Source organism: Oryza sativa, chromosome 2, assembly GCF_034140825.1.
Source record: "Oryza sativa Japonica Group chromosome 2, ASM3414082v1".
NCBI classification, from domain to species: domain Eukaryota; kingdom Viridiplantae; phylum Streptophyta; class Magnoliopsida; order Poales; family Poaceae; genus Oryza; species Oryza sativa.
Window position 1 is genome coordinate 8,324,047 of NC_089036.1, and position 20,124 is coordinate 8,344,170.

The window sequence follows — 20,124 nt, forward strand, 5'->3', positions numbered from 1 at the left end:
CTCCCTAAAGCACCCTTACCCACCTAGCAAACGACACACAGTCATCAGTCATCACACCACACAAAAAGCAATCACTCATAGAAAAAAGGTAAAGAAAATACTCACACAAACGAGATGTAAAGAATTCTACTAAATCTCACACTAGACCATACACCTTGCAAGACTAAAACACGGTAACAAACAACAAACTCAATCTAAGCACGAGGAAATTTTTTATTTCGACTGTAATATTAGACCCATTTCTCTCGTAGCATCTAAGTAACAGTGAAAATATCTCGACGAATTATATAATAGTGTCGCTCACTTCTACAAATATATATGCATAAACCTATTTACAATTGAAGGTTGGAAAAAACCAGCGGTGAAATGCACCACATTCTTAGAGAAGGTTTGTTATGGTATGACAGAAAATACCTCGAGCTAATGGTACTACTGGGTACCAAATGAAATCTAGCCGCTAAATTACTAGCGCCAGCTGTTGAATTTGTATTCCCCCTCACTATCTAAATTGAATTATATTTACATGTTTATAAAGTTATATATGATATTACAATCTAAACCATTTAGTTTTTTTAACGGCAAGATGAGCTTGGTAAGAATGGTTTTTTTTCGAAACACATGAATAAAAAGAAACCCGTAGGGTTAGAGTGACCTGGCACCTAAAATCCTACAAATGGAAATACATAAGAGAACTAATAAATATAGAAATGCCTATGTTGGATGGAGTGTATAAAAAACACAAGTATATCAATGGAGGATTTTTTTTCAATGTAGAAATGTCTATGCACAAACAAATTTTTTTTTCAAGATGTTGAACCTCATTTTGAAAAATCCTTCAAAATTCCTATATATGATTTAAAGACAACTCTAATGAATTCCAAAGCAGTTTAGGAGAGCCATTTATTTATTTCGAAGGATATCCTCCAAAAATTCCTTCAAAAGCCATTTGTTTCCTGCCTGAAGGTTACGAAGGTCGAAGGCAGAGCCGTTGCCCCACCAACGTTCGAAAAAGCCGTTTCCCTCCCGGTTCTTCCACCACCTCCTTCCCCCTCTCACAAAAAAAAAAAAAAATCGAAACCAAATCGGAGATCAAAAGCGAGCCTGCATCCATCAGCCGCGATCGCCCAAAAAAGCAAAAGCCCACCTCCGCCTCTGCGCCCGCCGGCGAAAAAGCGGTAAAGCTTAGTGGCGAAGGCGAAAGCCAAAGCCACCCCACCCTCGCCGGCATAAAAGCCGCCATGGCGCAGCCTTTGCGCGCGGAAGCTGGCCTCCTCCTCCTCCTCCATCCTTCTTCCTCCTGTGGCCGCCGCGATGGAGGTGGAGATCGTCGAGGTGGGGCCGTCGAGCCGGCCGCTGCGGTACGTGCCGGCGCAGCAGCGGTGGAGGCCGACACCGACGCCGCTTCCTCCGCCTCCTCCCCCGCTGCCACCTCCTCCTGCCGCCTCCGCGGCGTCGTCGTCGGGCGCCGGGGACGCGGCGGCGGTTGCGTCCGCGGCGAATCAGTTCGACAGCGAGAAGCTGCCGCAGACGCTGGTGTCGGAGATCCGCCCGTTCCTCCGCGTCGCCAACCAGATCGAGCACGAGTCCCCCCGCGTCGCCTACCTCTGTAAGAGCTCCTCGCTCCTCGTCCCCCGCCCCGCGCCGCCTTGCGTCTCTCTAGTTTTCCTGTTCTTTTTTTTTTTTTTTTTTTTTGTCCCTGGTCCGCCTGCGACGTGTTCGTCGAAATGCCGAAGACGAAGTAAAGGGAACAGTGAATGCGCTTGAGCGCTTGAGGCGTGGGAGTGGGACGGATTGGACGCTTTTGCCGTTTTGAGATTCTACCCGAGATGATGGCGTATGAGGGGGTTAACGAGACAGGATAGAAGATTCGAGGTGGTTTTGGTGCCACTTGTTCCGGCTTGGGAATATTCTGCGATACTCTCTCGCTGGAAATGATGGTTAGTGATCCGAGATACTACCCCGTGTTTGGTCATCTGCTGCTGTCATGCATCTTCCTCAACCTATGCTCCCAAGATTCCTCGAAGTGAAAGAGATTGCTTGGCACATAATCGTCGGGAATATTCTGGAGTTCCCTTTAAGGGGAAAAGAAGAGATAGATATCAGATGTTAGCTGTCTATAATATCCAATGTTGAATGGTCTCTGCTAAGATTCACTTGTCAATTATCTATCATGGGCGAATCAGTTGGAGTTTATTCTGCACGGAACATTATTCTGCCACAGCTGTTGCATGTGTTCCCATGATTAGCTGAGTGGGTAGGTTGTTGGAAGCCTTGAGAGTTGAAACCTGTGGTGGGTTTACAAGCAGGCAAGTCAAAGGTACCATAGTTTGGGTTCTAAAATAAAGCCCTTAACCTTGGTTACAGAAGATCTCTTGTCCTTTCCTTTAGGTGACATAACTCATAATATTGCATCACTCAAGTGCTTTCCCTGGGAAATACCGAATACCTCTAATACAATCTTGTTCCAACCTAGTTAAACCTGTCCCTTTTTTTTCTTTCACATTGCTGAGCATTTTTTTGGTCAAAAGTTTATTTCCACTGTCCCTTTGTTTTTCTTTCACATTGCTGAGCATTTTTTTGTTCAAAAGTTTATTTCCACTATGTAACAAAGGATTGTAATCAATGGATGCTACAAAGAAAAAGGAAGTCTTGCCTATAAGAGTCACCTGCAAAATACTGAAAATGTGTCATTTGACAGGTCGATTTCACGCCTTTGAAAAGGCTCATATGATGGATCCACGTTCAACAGGGAGGGGTGTTCGTCAATTTAAAACTGCACTTCTTCAGAGACTTGAACAGGTGCATATACTGTTGCCAGATAATTGCATTCATTCAAGGTTTGTGTGATGCATTTAAGCATCATTTGTGTGCTTAGAGAACTTCCCTAGTTCTGTAACACAAATGCACCTTTTTTTTTCCTCATAGACATATCTTGTCACTAATTAGTACTAGTATCATCGTTGATTAAGAATGTACCTCATGTTGTATTTTGTTTTCAAACAGGATGAGAAAAGCACATTTACAAAGAGAATGGCAAAAAGTGATTCTCAAGAGATCAGATTATTTTATGAGAAGTAAGATTTTTTTCTCAGATCATACAAGTCGGAACTGTGTAATGTAGACTAGTTTCTGCAACATTATTCAACTCCTGAACCCAAACCAAAATGCGATTTCATTCCTGTTTCTGTATCTTTTTACAGGAAAGAGAAAGCTGATGAGCGTGAACTTTTGCCTGTCCTGGCAGAAGTTCTGAGGGCTGTTCAGATTGGAACTGGCAAGGAGGTAGGATATATTTACAAAACAAGATTTATTTATGTACCAAATGCTCAATATTTAATGCTTTCAATGAAATTGCAGAAACAGAAACGCATTGCTAGCGAAACTTTTGCAGATAAGTCGGCCTTATTCCGATATAATATTCTTCCTCTGTATCCTGGATCAACTAAACAACCAATTATGCTTCTCCCTGAGGTTTGCCATATTTTTTCCTACTGAAAATCTCAAAAAGTGTTCTTCAGATTTATTGTGCTAAAGGACAATTCAGATATGACATGCTTATAATACCAAGCGAATCTTCATGTTTGGTATGGTAAAAAAAGCTCTGAAACTTTCTTCACACTGGGATCTGTACCGAGTTGCCCAGATGGAATTTGGAAGAAAAATGATCAGACCTCCTTCCTACAGGATATATTTGCTCTACAAATAATGTGGCTAAGTAGCATAGTAAAGAATCATTTTTTTTAATAAATTAACAGTCTATGTAATTTTAGTACCAAACTTTCTCATAACAAAAAGCAATACATTACTCTAGTAATTTACTTGTCAGAATCCTAATACTTTTAACATGTTAATTATAGCGTTTGCAGTATGCATTTCAAGTGAAAATGCATGAATCAACTTGTGTGAAGTTAATTATAATCTATACATACTGCTTTTAGAAAAAGGTAGTGATGGTGGTGAATATGCTATTTCACCTCTCAACCCTACACTTTCAATATGAACTTTTAGGAAAAGGTATGCTATATTCTTATTTAGCCCTGCGTTTCTTTAATGGAAATGGAGGGCTCTGCCCTTTGCTCAAAAAAAAAAAAATCTTATTTAGCCTTCTAATATACAAATTTAACATGGAAAGTTTCAAGATAACCGGATTGCCACATATATATATGTAGTAGGCAATCTAATTTATGACTAGAATATAGAGTTTCGTAAACCTTGTAAAGTATTCACTGTAAAAACTTGAATTGTGTGTTCAATGAATCTTCCATTTGTTTAGAAAAATATTAGGACATGTATAATTTATTTTTTATCTACAGCAAATGCATGTGTATTTATCTAGTATACTTTTATACAGATCAAAGTTGCAGTGTGTGCGGTGTTTAATGTTCGCAGTCTTCCATTTGCTAACACCAAGGATCACAAAAATCAGATGGATATTTTTCTATGGATGCAAAGTTGGTTTGGATTCCAGGTAGACTAGTTATTTGTCTTGGTATTTAATTGTCAGACTAGTACCAAGTATTGTTCTCATGCAAATTGCATTTCAGCTCAGTATTTTTTTTTTGTTAGAAAGGAAATGTTGCCAATCAAAGGGAGCATCTCATTCTTTTGCTTGCAAATATGCATGCTCGCTTGAACCCCAAGTCATCCTCTGAAACAATGGTATTCATACGTGAATATTTTGCTTTGCCTGTCTTATTTCCTTCATATAGAATAACATTCTAATATGTCTTCTTTAGCTTGATGACAGAGCAGTAGATGAACTATTGGCAAAAACATTTGAGAACTATCTGACCTGGTGCAAGTTTTTGGGGAGAAAAAGCAACATATGGTAGACTGTGTTTTATTTCTCAAAATACTTGCACAAATAACTGAAAATCAGTTCAGGCGCATTTCTAGGAAGTATTGTCTTAACAACACCACCTCTTTGTATTGCAATCCACAGGTTGCCCTCTGTGAAGCAGGAAATCCAGCAACATAAACTTCTGTACATATCTCTTTATCTTCTTATATGGGGAGAAGCATCAAACTTACGACTTATGCCAGAATGTTTATGCTACATCTTTCATCATGTAAGTCTTTCCACTTCATATTTTCTCTGTGCTTGCAATGTACTAGTGATTCGAAACTACAGTTTATATTGGATCTTTCTTCAAATCATTTATGAACAATAGATTTATGCTTAAGTTGCCTTGTCTGTGCAGCTAAATTTGCATTGGTGGCAAATAAAAATACCATGTAAATGTAGTTTTTGTTTAGTTCTATCCTGTTTTATGTAGTACTACTTTTTGAATAAGTATTTCTTTAGCAAACTCTTAACGTCTGATTAGTTTCTGTCTTCCCAGATAAAGTTCTTGCTAAAAGGAGTTGATCTAGATAACTAGTGCTTTTATGTGTTTCTAATTAAAGAAACAAACCTACTTCACTTGTTCTAAGCAGTATATCTGGGTTCTCCAGTATAAATGAGGCACAGAATTTTTGGCCCAAAAGGTGTTCTCACTTTGAGAGATAAAGGTAACCACACTTCCTGTTTCAGATGTCGTATGAGTTATATGGAGTACTCTCAGGAGCTGTAAGCTTAATTACTGGCGAAAAAGTCAGACCTGCATATGGAGGAGATGATGAATCATTTTTGAAAAAAGTAGTGACGCCAATATACAAAGAGATATATGAGGTCTGATATCATTTTCTTTTCAACTTCTCAACTCAGCTTTGCAATTTTGAAATGAAATGCTCATCTACTTTATCTAATGAAGGAATCACTAAAGAACAAGAATGGAGTATCTGATCACTCAACATGGAGAAACTATGATGACCTCAACGAGTTCTTCTGGTTAGATACTATGCTTTATTGGGTAATAGCTTTTGCTAGTAACAGGTACTAATTTCTTTTACGGTGCAGGTCTGCAGATTGCTTCAAGCTTGGCTGGCCCATGCGCCTGAATAATGACTTCTTTTTTACGTCAAACAAAAATAAGAATTCTCGGCTTCCCATTGTTCCACCAGTTCAGCAAACCGAGCAACAAATCAACCAATTGAGAACATCTCAGCAAACTGATCAACAAAACACCCAATTGAGAACATCTCAGCAAACTGAGCAACGAAACACCCAATTGAGAACACCCAATGGATCCTCATCGTTTCAAAATATGCTCAATCCCGAAGCACCGGGGCAAACACAACAGGTACTTATTACCTGAAGAATGACTGTTCCTCGAACATTGCAATATTTCGATCATATATATAGGATTATGTACTTATCCCACACTAAACATTGAGAACATAATAGCTAATTGGCTAAATAGGTTGATATCCACTAGCATCTATGATGCTGGTTGTTTCATGCATGTGCTAGTTTTAATATTTAAATTTTGTTATATGTTTTTGTTTATTTTTTGGGGTTAATCATAGAACTATTGTTCTGTAGTGAGTAAAGCTACTCCCTCTGTCCCAAAATGTTTTCACAATCTCAGATGTAGAACTTTGGCTATGGATTTTAATCATGATATGCAATAAAAAAATAATATACTATCATATATTTTGGAAGTATATTGTATGAAAAATTAATTATATAGTATTTCCTTCATGTATAAAGTTGATTGACTTCATTGTAGGGTGACTTCAATTTTGGAAAAGGTGGTGGGGGTACATTTTAGTTTAAGAGGACATTGCAATGCTTTACTGTTATAAATAACTAATATGAATTCCCATGTCCTCAAGCTTACCATATCATAACTTTCTACAAAGTAACTCATCAAGCTGTTGTCATGACTTGAAGCCATGACAAGATAACCACCGCCGGAGGAGAGCCGGGCGATGTCGGCTACCGGGGAAAGGATGTAGATTTAGACTAGGGAGAGAATATTGGGGAGAGAGATTAGACTAATTGATATTCATTGCTTAACGATAATAGACACAATCCCATCCTTATATAGATGGAATAACTTGACTCCTAAGTAAGAACTCTATCTAATCTTATCTTAAGCAATCTTATCTCTAACTTGCCTGGTGTGGGCTGCCTATGGGCCTCGGCCTTTCGGCCTAATGCCCATGACAAAAGTTTAAGGCTTTTTCTGTACATTAACATCTCACATATGCATAGATTTAAGTGTATTTACATGAGTATAATTGTTCACTAGCTTTTGTTTAATTTTTCCTGGTATTGCATATAGCAAACTACAAGCGACACATCTCAACAGAAGTGGTTAGGAAAGACAAATTTTGTTGAGGTCCGATCCTTTTGGCATATCTTCAGAAGCTTTGATAGGATGTGGACACTCCTTGTGCTTGGGCTTCAGGTTTGGTTCTTACATTAATAGTTATGAAGTGTATACTTCTATAATTAATCTCATTCTTCTTATTCTGTCGGAACTTTTGGCGCATTTTGTTGTTGATTTTATTTCAGGTTCTTATAATAATGGCATGGCATGGATTAGAAAGTCCTCTCCAGTTACTTGATCCAATAATTTTTCAGGATGTTCTGAGTATTTTCATAACCAATTCAGTACTTCGAGTTATTCAAGGTTAATTTGACTTTTCATTTTTCTTATGTATGTTATTGATTGCCTTGCTTCGATGAATTAGTTCTTAATATACTGATATATCTATTTCGTTAATTCCTTGTGCTCTATCTTCACTCTTCTGTGATATACTTCTTTTGTGCAGTTATTCTTGATATTACTTTCTCATGGAGAACCAAGAGAACGATGAGATTTAGTCAGAAGCTAAGATTTGCTGTAAAACTTTCTATTGCTGTGGCATGGGCCATCATTCTTCCCATATTTTATGCTAGTTCCCAAAACTACTTGTCTTGTTCAGCTAGACGACCTAAAACTTTTCTGGGGATCTTCTGCTTGTCGAAATATATGGTGGTCGTTGCATTGTACCTTACAAGCAATGTGATTGGGATGGCATTGTTTTTTGTTCCTGCTGTAAGCAGTTTTTTAGAGACATCTACTTGGAGAATTTGCAATATGTTAGCCTGGTGGTGTCAGGTATGTTTAGCCCAACTCAAAGTTGAATATATGCTTACCTTTTATCTTGCATGTTGCATTTGATATTGGACATTGTTTCACGCCATAATTAATCCAGTGGAGTACATTGCGATTCATGTCAAGAATCAATTCAGTGGAATACATTGTCATGAAATTTATTTTCCAATACAAAATCAGTCATTGGGAGTTCAATATTTATTTTTATCCTTTTACAGAGCTTCTACATAGCTGTGTGCAGTGTTAGTTGACTTTCATATCTTGTGCATGATACTATAGCAAAATGAATTAATAATGATGATATGTGCAGCCTGAGTTATATGTTGGACGAGGAATGCAAGAAGGCCAAGTACCTTTACTAAAGTAAAATATGTGCATTACATTTCCTATATTTCATTTTGGTTATTTGATATGAACTAAACAGTCTTTCTACGCCTCACAGGTATACAACATTTTGGACAATTCTCTTGTCAAGCAAATTTTTATTTAGCTACTACTTTGAGGTGCTCTCTCTCTCTCTCTCTCTCTCTCTCTCTCACACACACACACACACACACGCACATACATACTAACTCAGATTAAGCCTCCTCCTGACCATTTTGTTTTATAATTAAACCACCCCCTGACCATTGATTATCCAGATTAAGCCTCTTGTTGAACCCACGAAAGAAATTATGAAGGTCAATGTGAATAAATATGAGTGGCATGAATTCTTTCCTCAAGGTGCTCCCTACACTCTTCATCTGTTTTCCCTTTTTCACTCAATATGGTATTTGCAGTACTAGTTTACACTCAAGCCCATGTGATCATTTTTTTTTTTGGCACCAGTCAAAAGCAACGCTGGAGCTATTCTTGCTGTATGGGCCCCTATAATTCTTGTAAGGACTCTGTAAACCTTTATATTAATTTGGATATGGATCAGAAATTATATAATTGTCTTTACATTTCCAACAGGTCTATTTCATGGACACACAGATTTGGTATTCTGTATTCTGTACCATCTTTGGTGGTATGTGTGGTATTATTCATCATCTTGGTGAGGTGAGATCAGGTGCCATAAAAACTGGAATTTATTTCAGGTGTTTATATATTCTTATTTGGAATACTCATCTAGATTCGTACAATGGGAATGGTGAGAAGTCGATTCTGTACCTTGCTAGAGGCGTTCAATACCTCTCTTGTTCCTCATTCAATGATGACAAAGAAAAAGGGAATATTGCCTAGTTTCTTGGAAAAGAAAATATTTAAGGTGAAAGCTCTTCATCTCCTCTTTGGTTGTTGTTGTATCATATCATTTCTTCCTTCTTGCCCTTTTCTTAGATGATGTTCAATTTCAGAATTTTGGTAAAGCTGAAAGACATGATCCAATAAAGTTTGCTCTTGTTTGGAATCAAATAATAAATAGCTTCCGCTCAGAGGATTTAATAAGTAATAGGTAAGGCCTGATCTTTTTACTGCAACTTAAACTTCATACTCTTTATTATTTGTTTTTGTTGATTCTGCAGAGAGATGGACTTGATGACAATGCCCATGTCACTAGAACATAGGTCTGGTTCTATTCGTTGGCCCATGTTTTTACTCGCCAAAAAGGTGTGCTGATCTACCCTATGATACGTAACATCCCATGGCAATATACTCACCTTTTTTGAGAGGCCACTTAAGTTAGTACTTCAAGTATAATGTAGTTTAGCACACAACCTGCCAATAGTTTTTTTTATCCTGCAGCCTTTTTTTTTTGCGTAAATACTTGAAAATTGTATATCAGGTTAGCTAAAAACTTTAATAAACTTACTAGGATAATTCAAATATTGGATTTGCTTTTTTTTTGTTAGTCACGAGAACTAGCTACTCTTTCTATACCACAAATTTTATCATCAATCTCAACCATGACGGACATAATTATTGTATCATTAGCTCTCATTTGGAAACTATTTGAAGTCTTTACTAATTTCTGTCATTAGGTATAATATCTCTATATATCAAATCTACCAACGAAAACTCTATATCATCTTATGCTCGTTTTCCTTCAATGGCAGTTTTCAGAAGCAGTAGATATGGTAGCCAATTTTACTGGAAAAAGTACACGACTCTTCTGTATAATTAAGAAGGATAATTACATGCTTTGTGCAATCAATGATTTCTACGAATTGACAAAAAGTATTTTGAGGCATCTGGTTATTGGTGATGTAGAGAAGAGGTAATCATTTTACTTCATCATACCTGTAATATTACTTTTTTTCTTGTTTCAAAGCTTTTCAAGTGCATGTCCCTGTGAATATTATTATGATGTTCTACAGATTCTATCCAGGGTAATAGCTGCCATCTACACTGAAATCGAAAAGAGTATTCAGAATGCAAGTCTATTGGTTGATTTTAAGATGGACCATTTGCCTTCACTGGTTGCCAAGTTTGACAGATTGGCTGAGCTTCTGGTAATAACCTTACTAACATTACTGTGATACTTCTATCTTTTTCCCTTTTGTGGTTTGGATTCACCATTTAATCACAGTAATATGTTGGTTTTCTTCTCCATTTTCTGGTTTTCGAAATTGGGAGGATTTTTGCATTGCATCTTTTGAAACCAATCTTTGGCCAGGTACAGGGTTTCAAGAACCATAAACAGACTTTAAACCAGAGGAGTTCTAGATTCAGCTTTTGTTAGTCAAGCTAATCTATTTCTTATTAAAATTTTGGAAACATATGCTTTACAAATTTGAGTTTTGGATATGAATTAGACACAACAATAAGAATGTTGCTAAGAAGTTGAACTGAACGTGGTTTGAAGTGAATCCAGGCCAGGTACCAGAACTTGGACTGGTTGTTTTCTATAGGTTTTTGGTGATTTCCCCTTTTATTTTCTTCCTTTTGAACCTTAGCCCATGATCAAAGGATAACAATTGTGATGGTAAAGGTGGCTGGAATAATAGAATTAATCATAAGGAATGGCAATGAACATGATGGAGATATGTAGGTTCTGTATCGGATAGTTACTTCCCTGGGGTTCAGGAAATCACGCAGGAGGACCGCGTTTCATTTCATTAAGGAGAAGAGAAATATTTACAAAAGAGAGATCGAAAGTGTCTCTCAAGAGATCCTAAAATGAAAAAAAGCGTCACAACATGACATTCCACTATCCTCTTTTCCCCGCCAAAAAAAAAAAACATGACATTGCCACTAAAAACAACCCATAAAAGGAACCAAACATCTATAGGTAGCGACCTACAAAGGATGGCAGTAGAAATTTGCAGAAACTTATAGCTAACAAAGAACTATTATACTGATGGGGAGTGGATATAGCATTTTTTTTAACATTATTGTGTTGATATATATAGACTTGGTTTGATTTTGTTTTGCCCGTATAATGAAATTTTCTTGTATGACTCCCCAGTACACGAACAAACAAGAACTTCGATATGAAGTGACAATTTTACTCCAAGATATCATTGATATTCTGGTCCAAGATATGCTTGTAGATGCTCAAAGGTAAGAATATATTTAATCATATCTTTCTCTCATTTTTTTTTTTTTGGTAACCACAACAATGACCTCTTCTTTCAACAGTGTATTAGGTCTGATTAATTCTTCTGAAACACTGATCTCGGATGATGATGGAACCTTTGAGTACTACAAACCAGAGCTCTTTGCATCTATCAGCTCAATATCGAACATACGTTTTCCATTTCCTGAGAATGGCCCACTAAAAGAGCAGGTTTGGGCCCACCTTTGATTATTTACAGACAGATTACGTATTCATAGTTGATAGTGCCTCCATTAATGATGAGATAATGTGGTATATTCAGGTGAAACGCCTCTACCTTCTGCTTAATACTAAAGAAAAGGTCGTGGAAGTACCGTCAAATTTAGAGGCTCGGCGACGCATTTCATTTTTTGCCACGTCTCTTTTTATGGATATGCCATCTGCTCCGAAAGTCAGCAGTATGCTGTCATTTAGGTAATATCTGTACTATTAAAAACTTTCTCGAACTTATTTCAGTCTGTTTTGATTAATATCGATTTATAAAGCCTTTCCATTTAAGGCAGCCTATGTAGCATATCACCCATTGCTCTCTCACACAAATTATATCTAGTACTCTAGGCACCTTATGTCTAATGGTCATGGATAACCTTTCAAAATACCTCAGCAATTTAGCAAAATTGTAGCTTTTTTATATATAACTACATGACACCCCGCGTTTTGCTGCGGAAAATATAGATAAATATTATGTAAAATGTTGTAGAAATAGGGATAATTTAATGTTGAAATATTGTGGAAATGATATAAGGAATAATGATTTAGCATGCTTGTATGTTATAATTTGTAGATGTAGTATAGTTGCATTTTAAGTTTTAGTATGTACTAATAATTGTCATGCTTGCATGCTAACCTTTTGGTGTTTAGTGGGTCGATGTGACATGCTTAAGCATGTTAACTAATAATTCCTATGTTTGCATGTTGAGCTTTAGGCGCTTAGTGAGTTGTAACTTTATAGAAGGTATAGACATCGCACAACTAGACCTTTTCTAATAAACTACTCCATGCAACATCCACAGAAACCATCATGATTCTCATGTGCACTAACATGATGCCTATTATACTAATTTTACACGTTAATGAGCTGGTACAGCATATTTCAAGTTGTTTCATGGCATTGGGTTGACTCCATAAAAATCACAATACCTAGTGTTAGCACTCCTCAATCATCATGAAATTGAAGAGATTAAGGCCAACACAGACTGTATTATGTCTATTCCGACAATTCAAATGAGGTGCAAACCCTAGTAGCTTGGGTTAGGTAGGAATGCCACAGGTACATCCCCTTCCTCATGCCGCCTAATCCATTTTCGTCAAAGGTGTTGTCTGGTTGACTGAGCTTTAGTGATCTGCCTAATCACTGCATAGGTAGCCACACCTAATAGGCGGTGGCTGGCCATCTGGGTGGTGCCTGAGGCCAACTTTTCCATTGATATAAACGTCATCCTGTCAATTAACTCTTTTTGGAGATTCATACACCATCACAATTACAACAAAATCAGATTTAAGCAAGTATAATATACTTCTGATAGCACCCTAACATCAGGACACTTTATCCAGCATAATAACTCCATATTTCAACGAAGAGGTAAAGTTTTCAGAGGACGAACTTCATTCAGATCAAGACGAGGCATCCATCCTTTCCTACATGCAAAAGATATATCCAGGTCATTTGTCTTCCATAGCTAGATCCCTTCACTATTATTACAATTGCTTGCATTGATTTCATTTTGTTACTGAGATCTGGTATTCTTTTCCATAAAACATGGTCATGTTTCTCATTGTTTTAGATGAATGGAGAAACTTTTTGGAACGGCTTGGTCCAAAGGTCACACAAGAAGAAATCAGATACTGGGCTTCTTTCCATGGTCAAACATTAAGCCGAACTGGTAATCTACAGAAATATTATCATTTATTGTAAACTCGTCATCTAAGTCCATGTCTCCAAGCTGTCTGACTCTTTCTGTCATGCACTCTAGTCCGAGGAATGATGTATTACAGAAAAGCACTGAGACTACAGGCTTTCTTAGACAGGACAAATGACCAAGGTGCATATAGAATTTTCTGCTTCATTATGAAATTTAGAAATAGCTTCCCATAGCTGGTTGTATTTCAAACCAACTAGATCAGAAATCAGAATACTATCAGATAACAGTTCTGATGATTTCATACCTGTCACCTTCATACTTCTTTGGTTTAATTTTTTGAGCAAAAACTTGCACAGAATTATGCAAAGGACCTGCGGCGAATGGGCGACAAACTAAGAACATGCACCAATCATTATCAACTGAACTAGACGCACTTGCTGATATGAAATTTTCGTACGTCATCTCATGTCAGAAGTTTGGGGAACAGAAATCTAGTGGTAATCCTCATGCTCAAGACATTATCGATCTAATGACAAGGTATAATTTGAGAAATAGAAACCTGCAAATTAATGATTTATCACCTGAATAATGCTGATAATTGCCACTTCTGATGTGCCCAATAAAGGTATCCAGCTCTACGTGTCGCCTACATTGAAGAGAAGGAGATCATAGTAGATAATAGGCCTCATAAGGTTTATTCATCAGTTTTAATAAAAGCAGAAAACAATTTAGACCAGGTAATGATCTTAACTTATGATTTAGCGAGTACAGAATTCCATTCTTTCTTTAGATCTAAGCTTGTTTATATATCTTTTCAACATTTATTATTTATCAGTGTGACTGTACCTTTTAAATTATAATGTGTATTTCCATTAATATTCTCTCTCCAGCTTCTCGGATAATTGTGCTTGTTAATTATTTGCATAGGAAATTTACCGTATAAAGCTGCCTGGTCCACCCCTTATTGGAGAAGGGAAGCCTGAAAATCAAAATCACGCTATTATATTCACCCGTGGAGAAGCTCTACAAACAATCGATATGAACCAAGTAACTAATTGGACATTCTTCTATATTTTTTGTTTCTTTATAAAGACTGCTCATAAAGACTATCGTGCTATCAGGACAACTATCTGGAAGAAGCTTATAAGATGAGAAACGTGCTTCAAGAATTTGTTAGGCATCCTAGGGGCAAAGCTCCAACTATCCTTGGGCTTAGAGAGCACATCTTCACTGGAAGGTCTGTATTATTTGCAACATGTCTTTCAAACTTGTTTCTGTCTTTATATTTAAAGAGTATTTTCTCTATGTGTGTGCAGTGTTTCTTCACTTGCTGGATTCATGTCATATCAAGAAACCAGCTTTGTTACAATTGGACAAAGATTTCTTGCTGACCCCCTCAGGTGAAAGCATTCTCTTTGTTCTTGATCTAAATAGTTTTTGCAGTGATGGCACAAACTAACTTTTTATATTTGAGTTTCTGATTTGTATAAAGTTCATGTTACATGTGGCATGTGTTAGATATCGATTTCCTTTTACATCATAAGTATTCATACTCCGATAGAACTTTTATGTAAGAGGCCTATCTTTCTTTTTCAACAATTAGCCAGAAGCTCTAGCGTTCAATAAAGGATAGCACCAAAAATGGTCATTAAACTGCCTCCCTGTTACCAGCCCATTGATTCCTAGAGAGCATAATATATAAAAGCACTCTGTTATTTAAAAGGTCACTCCCATGGCTGCAGGGTGCGGTTTCATTATGGTCATCCAGACATTTTTGATCGGATGTTTCATTTGACAAGAGGTGGCATAAGCAAAGCGTCTAAAACTATTAACTTAAGTGAGGACGTGTTTGCTGGTAAGTTGAACCTTTTCTTCTGTTGAAACAAAATCTTTCTATTAAATTGATATGCAGTTGCAGCTTTAACATTTATTCTGCAGGGTATAATTCCATATTGCGCCGTGGACATATAACTTATAATGAGTACATTCAAGTTGGCAAAGGGCGTGATGTTGGTCTTAATCAGATATCAAAATTTGAAGCTAAAGTTGCAAATGGGAATAGTGAACAAACTCTTAGCCGTGATATCCATCGGCTAGGGCGACGCTTTGATTTTTTCAGGATGCTCTCTTGTTATTTCACAACAGTGGGATTTTACTTCAATAGTCTAGTATGATCTCTCTCCTTCCGCACACCAATTATCAGGACTACAAGTACTTTTTACTATGAGATGTGTACTAATGGTCCTTTCTTCAGCAAAGCTTAGAGTAGACTAACAACAAATAAGTAGAAAAAATTGTGCAAGAATTATAAAATTACAGTAAACATGAATCTGTTATTTTGTGTAACCTTTTCATTGTCACGTAGCACGTCTTTATTTATCTAGAGGTCCATTCAAATCTTACTTACAGTAAAAGAAGTTAAAGGGTCATCTTGTTCAGCAATCCCATCTAGCTGCTCTTTTTAAAGCTCTCTGGTTCAATCGGCTGTCTTTGCCAGCTCAAAATTGGTTTGAGAATGGCCTAGTCATATAGCCAGACTGGACTAAGTTTTTTTTTTTTTTTTTGAATTTATGGACTAAGCTTTGGTTCCCTCCTTTTTCTGAGATTAGCTGCTTTAGTATTCTGCTCTAATATTCCTAGTCCTTTTCTCTAAGCAGGCACATCATCAGCTGATAACAACCACAATCATACTGTTTCTCATTTTTTTGATATTTTTTCTGGCTATCTCGTTGGGTGACACATATTTTTTGGTTGGGTTTGCCTCCTCGCATGGGTGAGTGAGACTGCTGATACGCGGTTCTCCGGTTGAACTGCTGTTCATCGGTGCCATCCACCGGGTGTGGGTGGTTTGGCTGTGCATGCAGGCCAAGCATGCCCCTCCGTATTTTTTCAATAAACATTCAATACTCTAGGAAATAGCAGAGCAGCCTCTGACCTCTTTCACCTTGTTATAGTTATTATGAAAAAACATCTCTATACATCTGATTTTGCACCGATCCTTGAACCATTAATAGGTACTATGAACATGGCCATCCTTTTTATTTTGAGGAATGAATTGGGTTGATCCATCCCGTGCCATTCAATATGGCCACAATGACAGTAGAGCTGCCACAGAAATCAGTGGATGGTCAATTATGGACAACTCCATCCTAATATTAAGACTATCTTTCAAACAGGTCATTGGGAACAACTAGAAGGATGAAACCTGAAGTTTCCACGGTTACCTTTTGAGAATCTTATTCTAGAGATATTGAATCATTAACAATATTACCTTTTACACTTCCATGTTTAAATTTCATCGAAAACATATTCGTTCGATGAAATTTTGAATGTTTAAGGGTTTGACAACATTTATATGCTTCTTAATAATCATGATCCTTGCCTCCTTTGTGTCTTATTTGAATACACACAGGGGCACTGAGTCTAATTGTTTCAATTGGTCCATGTGTTTGCAGATATCAGTTGTAGGCGTTTATGTTTTCCTCTATGGACAATTGTATTTGGTTCTTAGCGGCCTACAGAGAGCTCTGTTAATTGAAGCTGAGACTCAGAATATGAAGTCCTTAGAAACTGCCCTGGTATCTCAGTCTTTTCTCCAGCTGGGTCTGCTTACAGGATTACCTATGGTGATGGAGCTAGGTCTGGAAAAAGGTTTCCGAGTAGCTTTGAGTGACTTTATCCTCATGCAACTGCAGTTGGCTTCAGTTTTCTTCACATTCTCTCTTGGAACAAAAGCTCACTATTATGGACGTACTATTCTTCACGGTGGTGCAAAATACCGACCAACAGGGCGCAAATTTGTGGCATTCCATGCAAGCTTTACAGAAAACTACCAGTTATACTCCCGAAGTCATTTTGTCAAAGGATTTGAATTGGTCTTCCTTCTGATAATTTACCATATTTTTAGAAGATCGTATGTGAGCACTGTGGTACATGTGATGATCACATACTCAACGTGGTTTATGGCAGTGACTTGGCTGTTTGCACCTTTTCTTTTTAACCCAGCTGGTTTTGCTTGGCGTAAGATTGTTGAGGATTGGGCAGACTGGACAATATGGATGAGGAACCAAGGGGGCATAGGAGTGCAACCAGAAAAGAGCTGGGAATCATGGTGGAATGCTGAGAATGCACATCTTCGTCACTCAGTACTGAGTTCTAGGATTCTTGAAGTGTTGCTCTCCTTGCGCTTCTTCATGTATCAATACGGACTTGTCTATCATCTCAAGATATCTCAAGACAACAAAAATTTCCTAGTCTACTTGCTTTCTTGGGTTGTTATTATTGCCATTGTTGGGTTAGTTAAGGTGAACGCTTAATCTCAAAAATTTCGATGCATTGTTGTTTCATGCAATTGTCTTCATTCATCCTCATGTCCATTTATTGGAAAATTCTAATGGTTGTGTAATACTCTATGCAGCTTGTTAATTGTGCTAGCCGTCGGTTGAGCTCAAAGCACCAGCTTGTCTTCAGGCTTATCAAATTGTTAATATTCCTCTCAGTGATGACCTCCTTAATCCTTCTCTCTTGCCTCTGCCAACTATCCATCATGGATTTGATCATCTGTTGCCTCGCTTTCATACCAACTGGTTGGGGCCTCCTCCTTGTAAGTGTCAACAGTATGGTAACCATTTATCCCAAGATTATTTCTCGTCTCTGTCACCCTAATGGTTTCTTGCTGGTGCAGATCGTTCAAGTTTTGAGGCCAAAAATTGAATACTATGCCATATGGGAGCCTATTCAGGTTATTGCTCATGCTTACGACTACGGAATGGGTTCACTGCTATTTTTTCCGATCGCTGCATTAGCATGGATGCCTGTTATCTCCGCCATCCAAACCAGGGTTCTTTTCAACAGGGCATTTTCTAGGCAGTTGCAGATCCAACCTTTTATTGCAGGGAAAACCAAACGGAGGTAATAACTGATGGCTTTGTTAATTGGAGTTGTGAATACGATCCATTGGTTGGTCAGGATGATAATAATTCTCTGTATCCTGGTGTACATATTATACGGTATACAGTGTGATCCATCATTCTTTAATTAGCCCATACGAGTTTGACGGATTTAGCATCTCAGTTTTTATGTAGAGTTTAAATCTAGACTTAGTTTTATCTTCACATACCATTTCTTACTTTCTGTAACACAGAAATGCCGTGCTATTGCTCTTGGACGAAAGTCATGTTAGATTATACAACATCACGGATATTTGCTCTCAAATTACTGAAATACACCTGTGATTTTATTGGGGATTTCAGCATCGATTCTTCTGTTTCTCAGAGCAGCTTTTTCTTGTTATGCTTGCTTAAAGTTTATTTTTCTATGCTATGTATATCACTTGGGAGTTTACATGAAGATATATTCGCGTAGCATTCTCATTTGTTTTTTGTGCCTGCAAGCTATCAAAGGCATGCTTTGTTCCAGGAGAGCATCTCTTGAGTTGAGTGTGAATGGGCCTATCAAAACATTTTTTTTTTATTCGTTTGTCTTGCGATCTGCAGCACTTAACAGAAGATTTACAAATGAATTTGAAAACGCTTTAAGTCACAATAAATCAGGATAACCAAAACATTGTACTACCTTTGTTTTGTTTATTGTGCCACAGTCTGAAAGAACTGTAATGCAGCAACAGTGTCTGGCCTAATACGGTAGTATAGCATAGTATAACTGAAGTTGGCCCACAGACCAACAGATTCCAGTTGATTTTGTAATTGAAGCCTCTAGCGCCGGGTCTGAATTCTGCAGCTGCAGAACTTGAAAGAAACAAATCAAAGAGCCACTGCATCATGCTTCGCTTCTCCAACTACATGTCTACATGCCTCTGACACCAACATAATCTGCGAGAGAGATGTCGATTTAATTAACACCACAAATTAATTAATTAAAACAGGGACCAGCAGCAATGCATAAGCATGTGCTACGTACCCTGGCTGCCCAAAAGAATCACGTTCGCGAGTGGCACTAGACTAGTACGTCCCAGCACTGCACATGAGTAAACATTTCAAAAAAACAAAGAATTGTATTCAGGAGCTAGGACAGCCGTAGGACAGCATGCAAAGACAGCAAGAGACGTAAGTACGCGCGTTACGAACACGGCAAGGATCGATGGAAATGCAAATGTGCATATGGCAGAATAATCTTACCATTTTGTATATACATTTACATGTGCACTTGTACTACTACAGAAATGGCAGAGATATGATGCAGTTAGAATGCAACTTGCAAAGATGAACTAAACATATACGGTGGAGGGGTAAAAAATTTCTCAAACCACAGCTCAACTAATGTAATTTTCATATATTAGTCTTTATTCTTCTAATTTTTTAAAAAAATTTGAAGTGTTATTCCCATGGGTATTTAGGGTCAGGAATAGGGATGCCCTACTCCTGGTTCCGCCCCTGCATATACTCATTTCCTCGGTTTTAAAATATAAGTATTTTTCAGTATGTTTTCAAAATGTATTCGAATGGAGGGATGTTCAGATATATTTTAACAAAAGAATACTCAGAAAAATACTTACATTCTAGTAGTAGCTAGCTAGCTAGTAGATGTAAATAAGCAAGTTGGGAAGTAGATCGGTCGATGAGTGTACAGTAGGCATGCAAAAATATGCACGCGTATTTGCGATGCTTTGCTAGCTGGGTGGAGGGAGCAAAGGAGAGGCCGTTGCATGTGACATGCATGTGGAAATGATCGACCCTGTTCGTTCGTTCGTGAGAATGTCCTACGGCCACCCACGCAC

The 20,124-nt window shown here is 37.7% G+C and overlaps 1 protein-coding gene across 2 annotated transcripts; it reads left to right on the forward strand.

Moving 5' to 3' along the window:
• Positions 1-1,122: 1,122 nt before the first annotated feature.
• On the forward strand, positions 1,123-18,642 carry LOC4328870 (putative callose synthase 8). 2 transcript variants are annotated; one of them, XM_015771476.3, is made up of 41 exons: positions 1,123-1,606; positions 2,699-2,799; positions 3,004-3,074; positions 3,201-3,282; positions 3,358-3,471; positions 4,352-4,468; positions 4,567-4,659; positions 4,737-4,828; positions 4,943-5,069; positions 5,534-5,671; positions 5,754-5,830; positions 5,900-6,182; positions 7,170-7,295; positions 7,403-7,520; positions 7,663-7,991; positions 8,299-8,351; positions 8,431-8,491; positions 8,630-8,711; positions 8,817-8,866; positions 8,943-9,029; positions 9,103-9,237; positions 9,326-9,423; positions 9,494-9,578; positions 10,025-10,185; positions 10,297-10,420; positions 11,377-11,471; positions 11,550-11,697; positions 11,789-11,940; positions 13,081-13,187; positions 13,311-13,409; positions 13,500-13,568; positions 13,745-13,925; positions 14,014-14,125; positions 14,316-14,435; positions 14,510-14,625; positions 14,705-14,788; positions 15,131-15,243; positions 15,327-15,556; positions 16,844-17,692; positions 17,806-17,991; positions 18,073-18,642. In XM_015771476.3, the coding sequence occupies exons 1-41, from the start codon at positions 1,312-1,314 to the stop codon at positions 18,301-18,303; spliced, it is 5,991 nt and encodes a 1,996-aa protein (XP_015626962.1). In that variant the 5' UTR covers positions 1,123-1,311; the 3' UTR covers positions 18,304-18,642. The 2 variants fall into 2 exon arrangements, with proteins under 2 accessions (XP_015626962.1, XP_015626964.1); XM_015771478.3 differs by lacking the exons at positions 1,123-1,606; positions 2,699-2,799; positions 3,004-3,074; positions 3,201-3,282 and having other exon boundaries at positions 4,571-4,659.
• Positions 18,643-20,124: the final 1,482 nt, after the last annotated feature.

Coding starts and splice junctions, on each gene's coding strand:
- LOC4328870 (XM_015771476.3), top strand. CDS start 1,312: ATGGAGGTGGAGATCGTCGAGGTGGGGCCGTCGAGCCGGCCGCTGCGG. Junction 5,070..5,533: donor TATGCTACATCTTTCATCAT/GTAAGTCTTTCC, acceptor TTCCTGTTTCAG/ATGTCGTATGAGTTATATGG. Junction 9,238..9,325: donor TGGAAAAGAAAATATTTAAG/GTGAAAGCTCTT, acceptor GTTCAATTTCAG/AATTTTGGTAAAGCTGAAAG.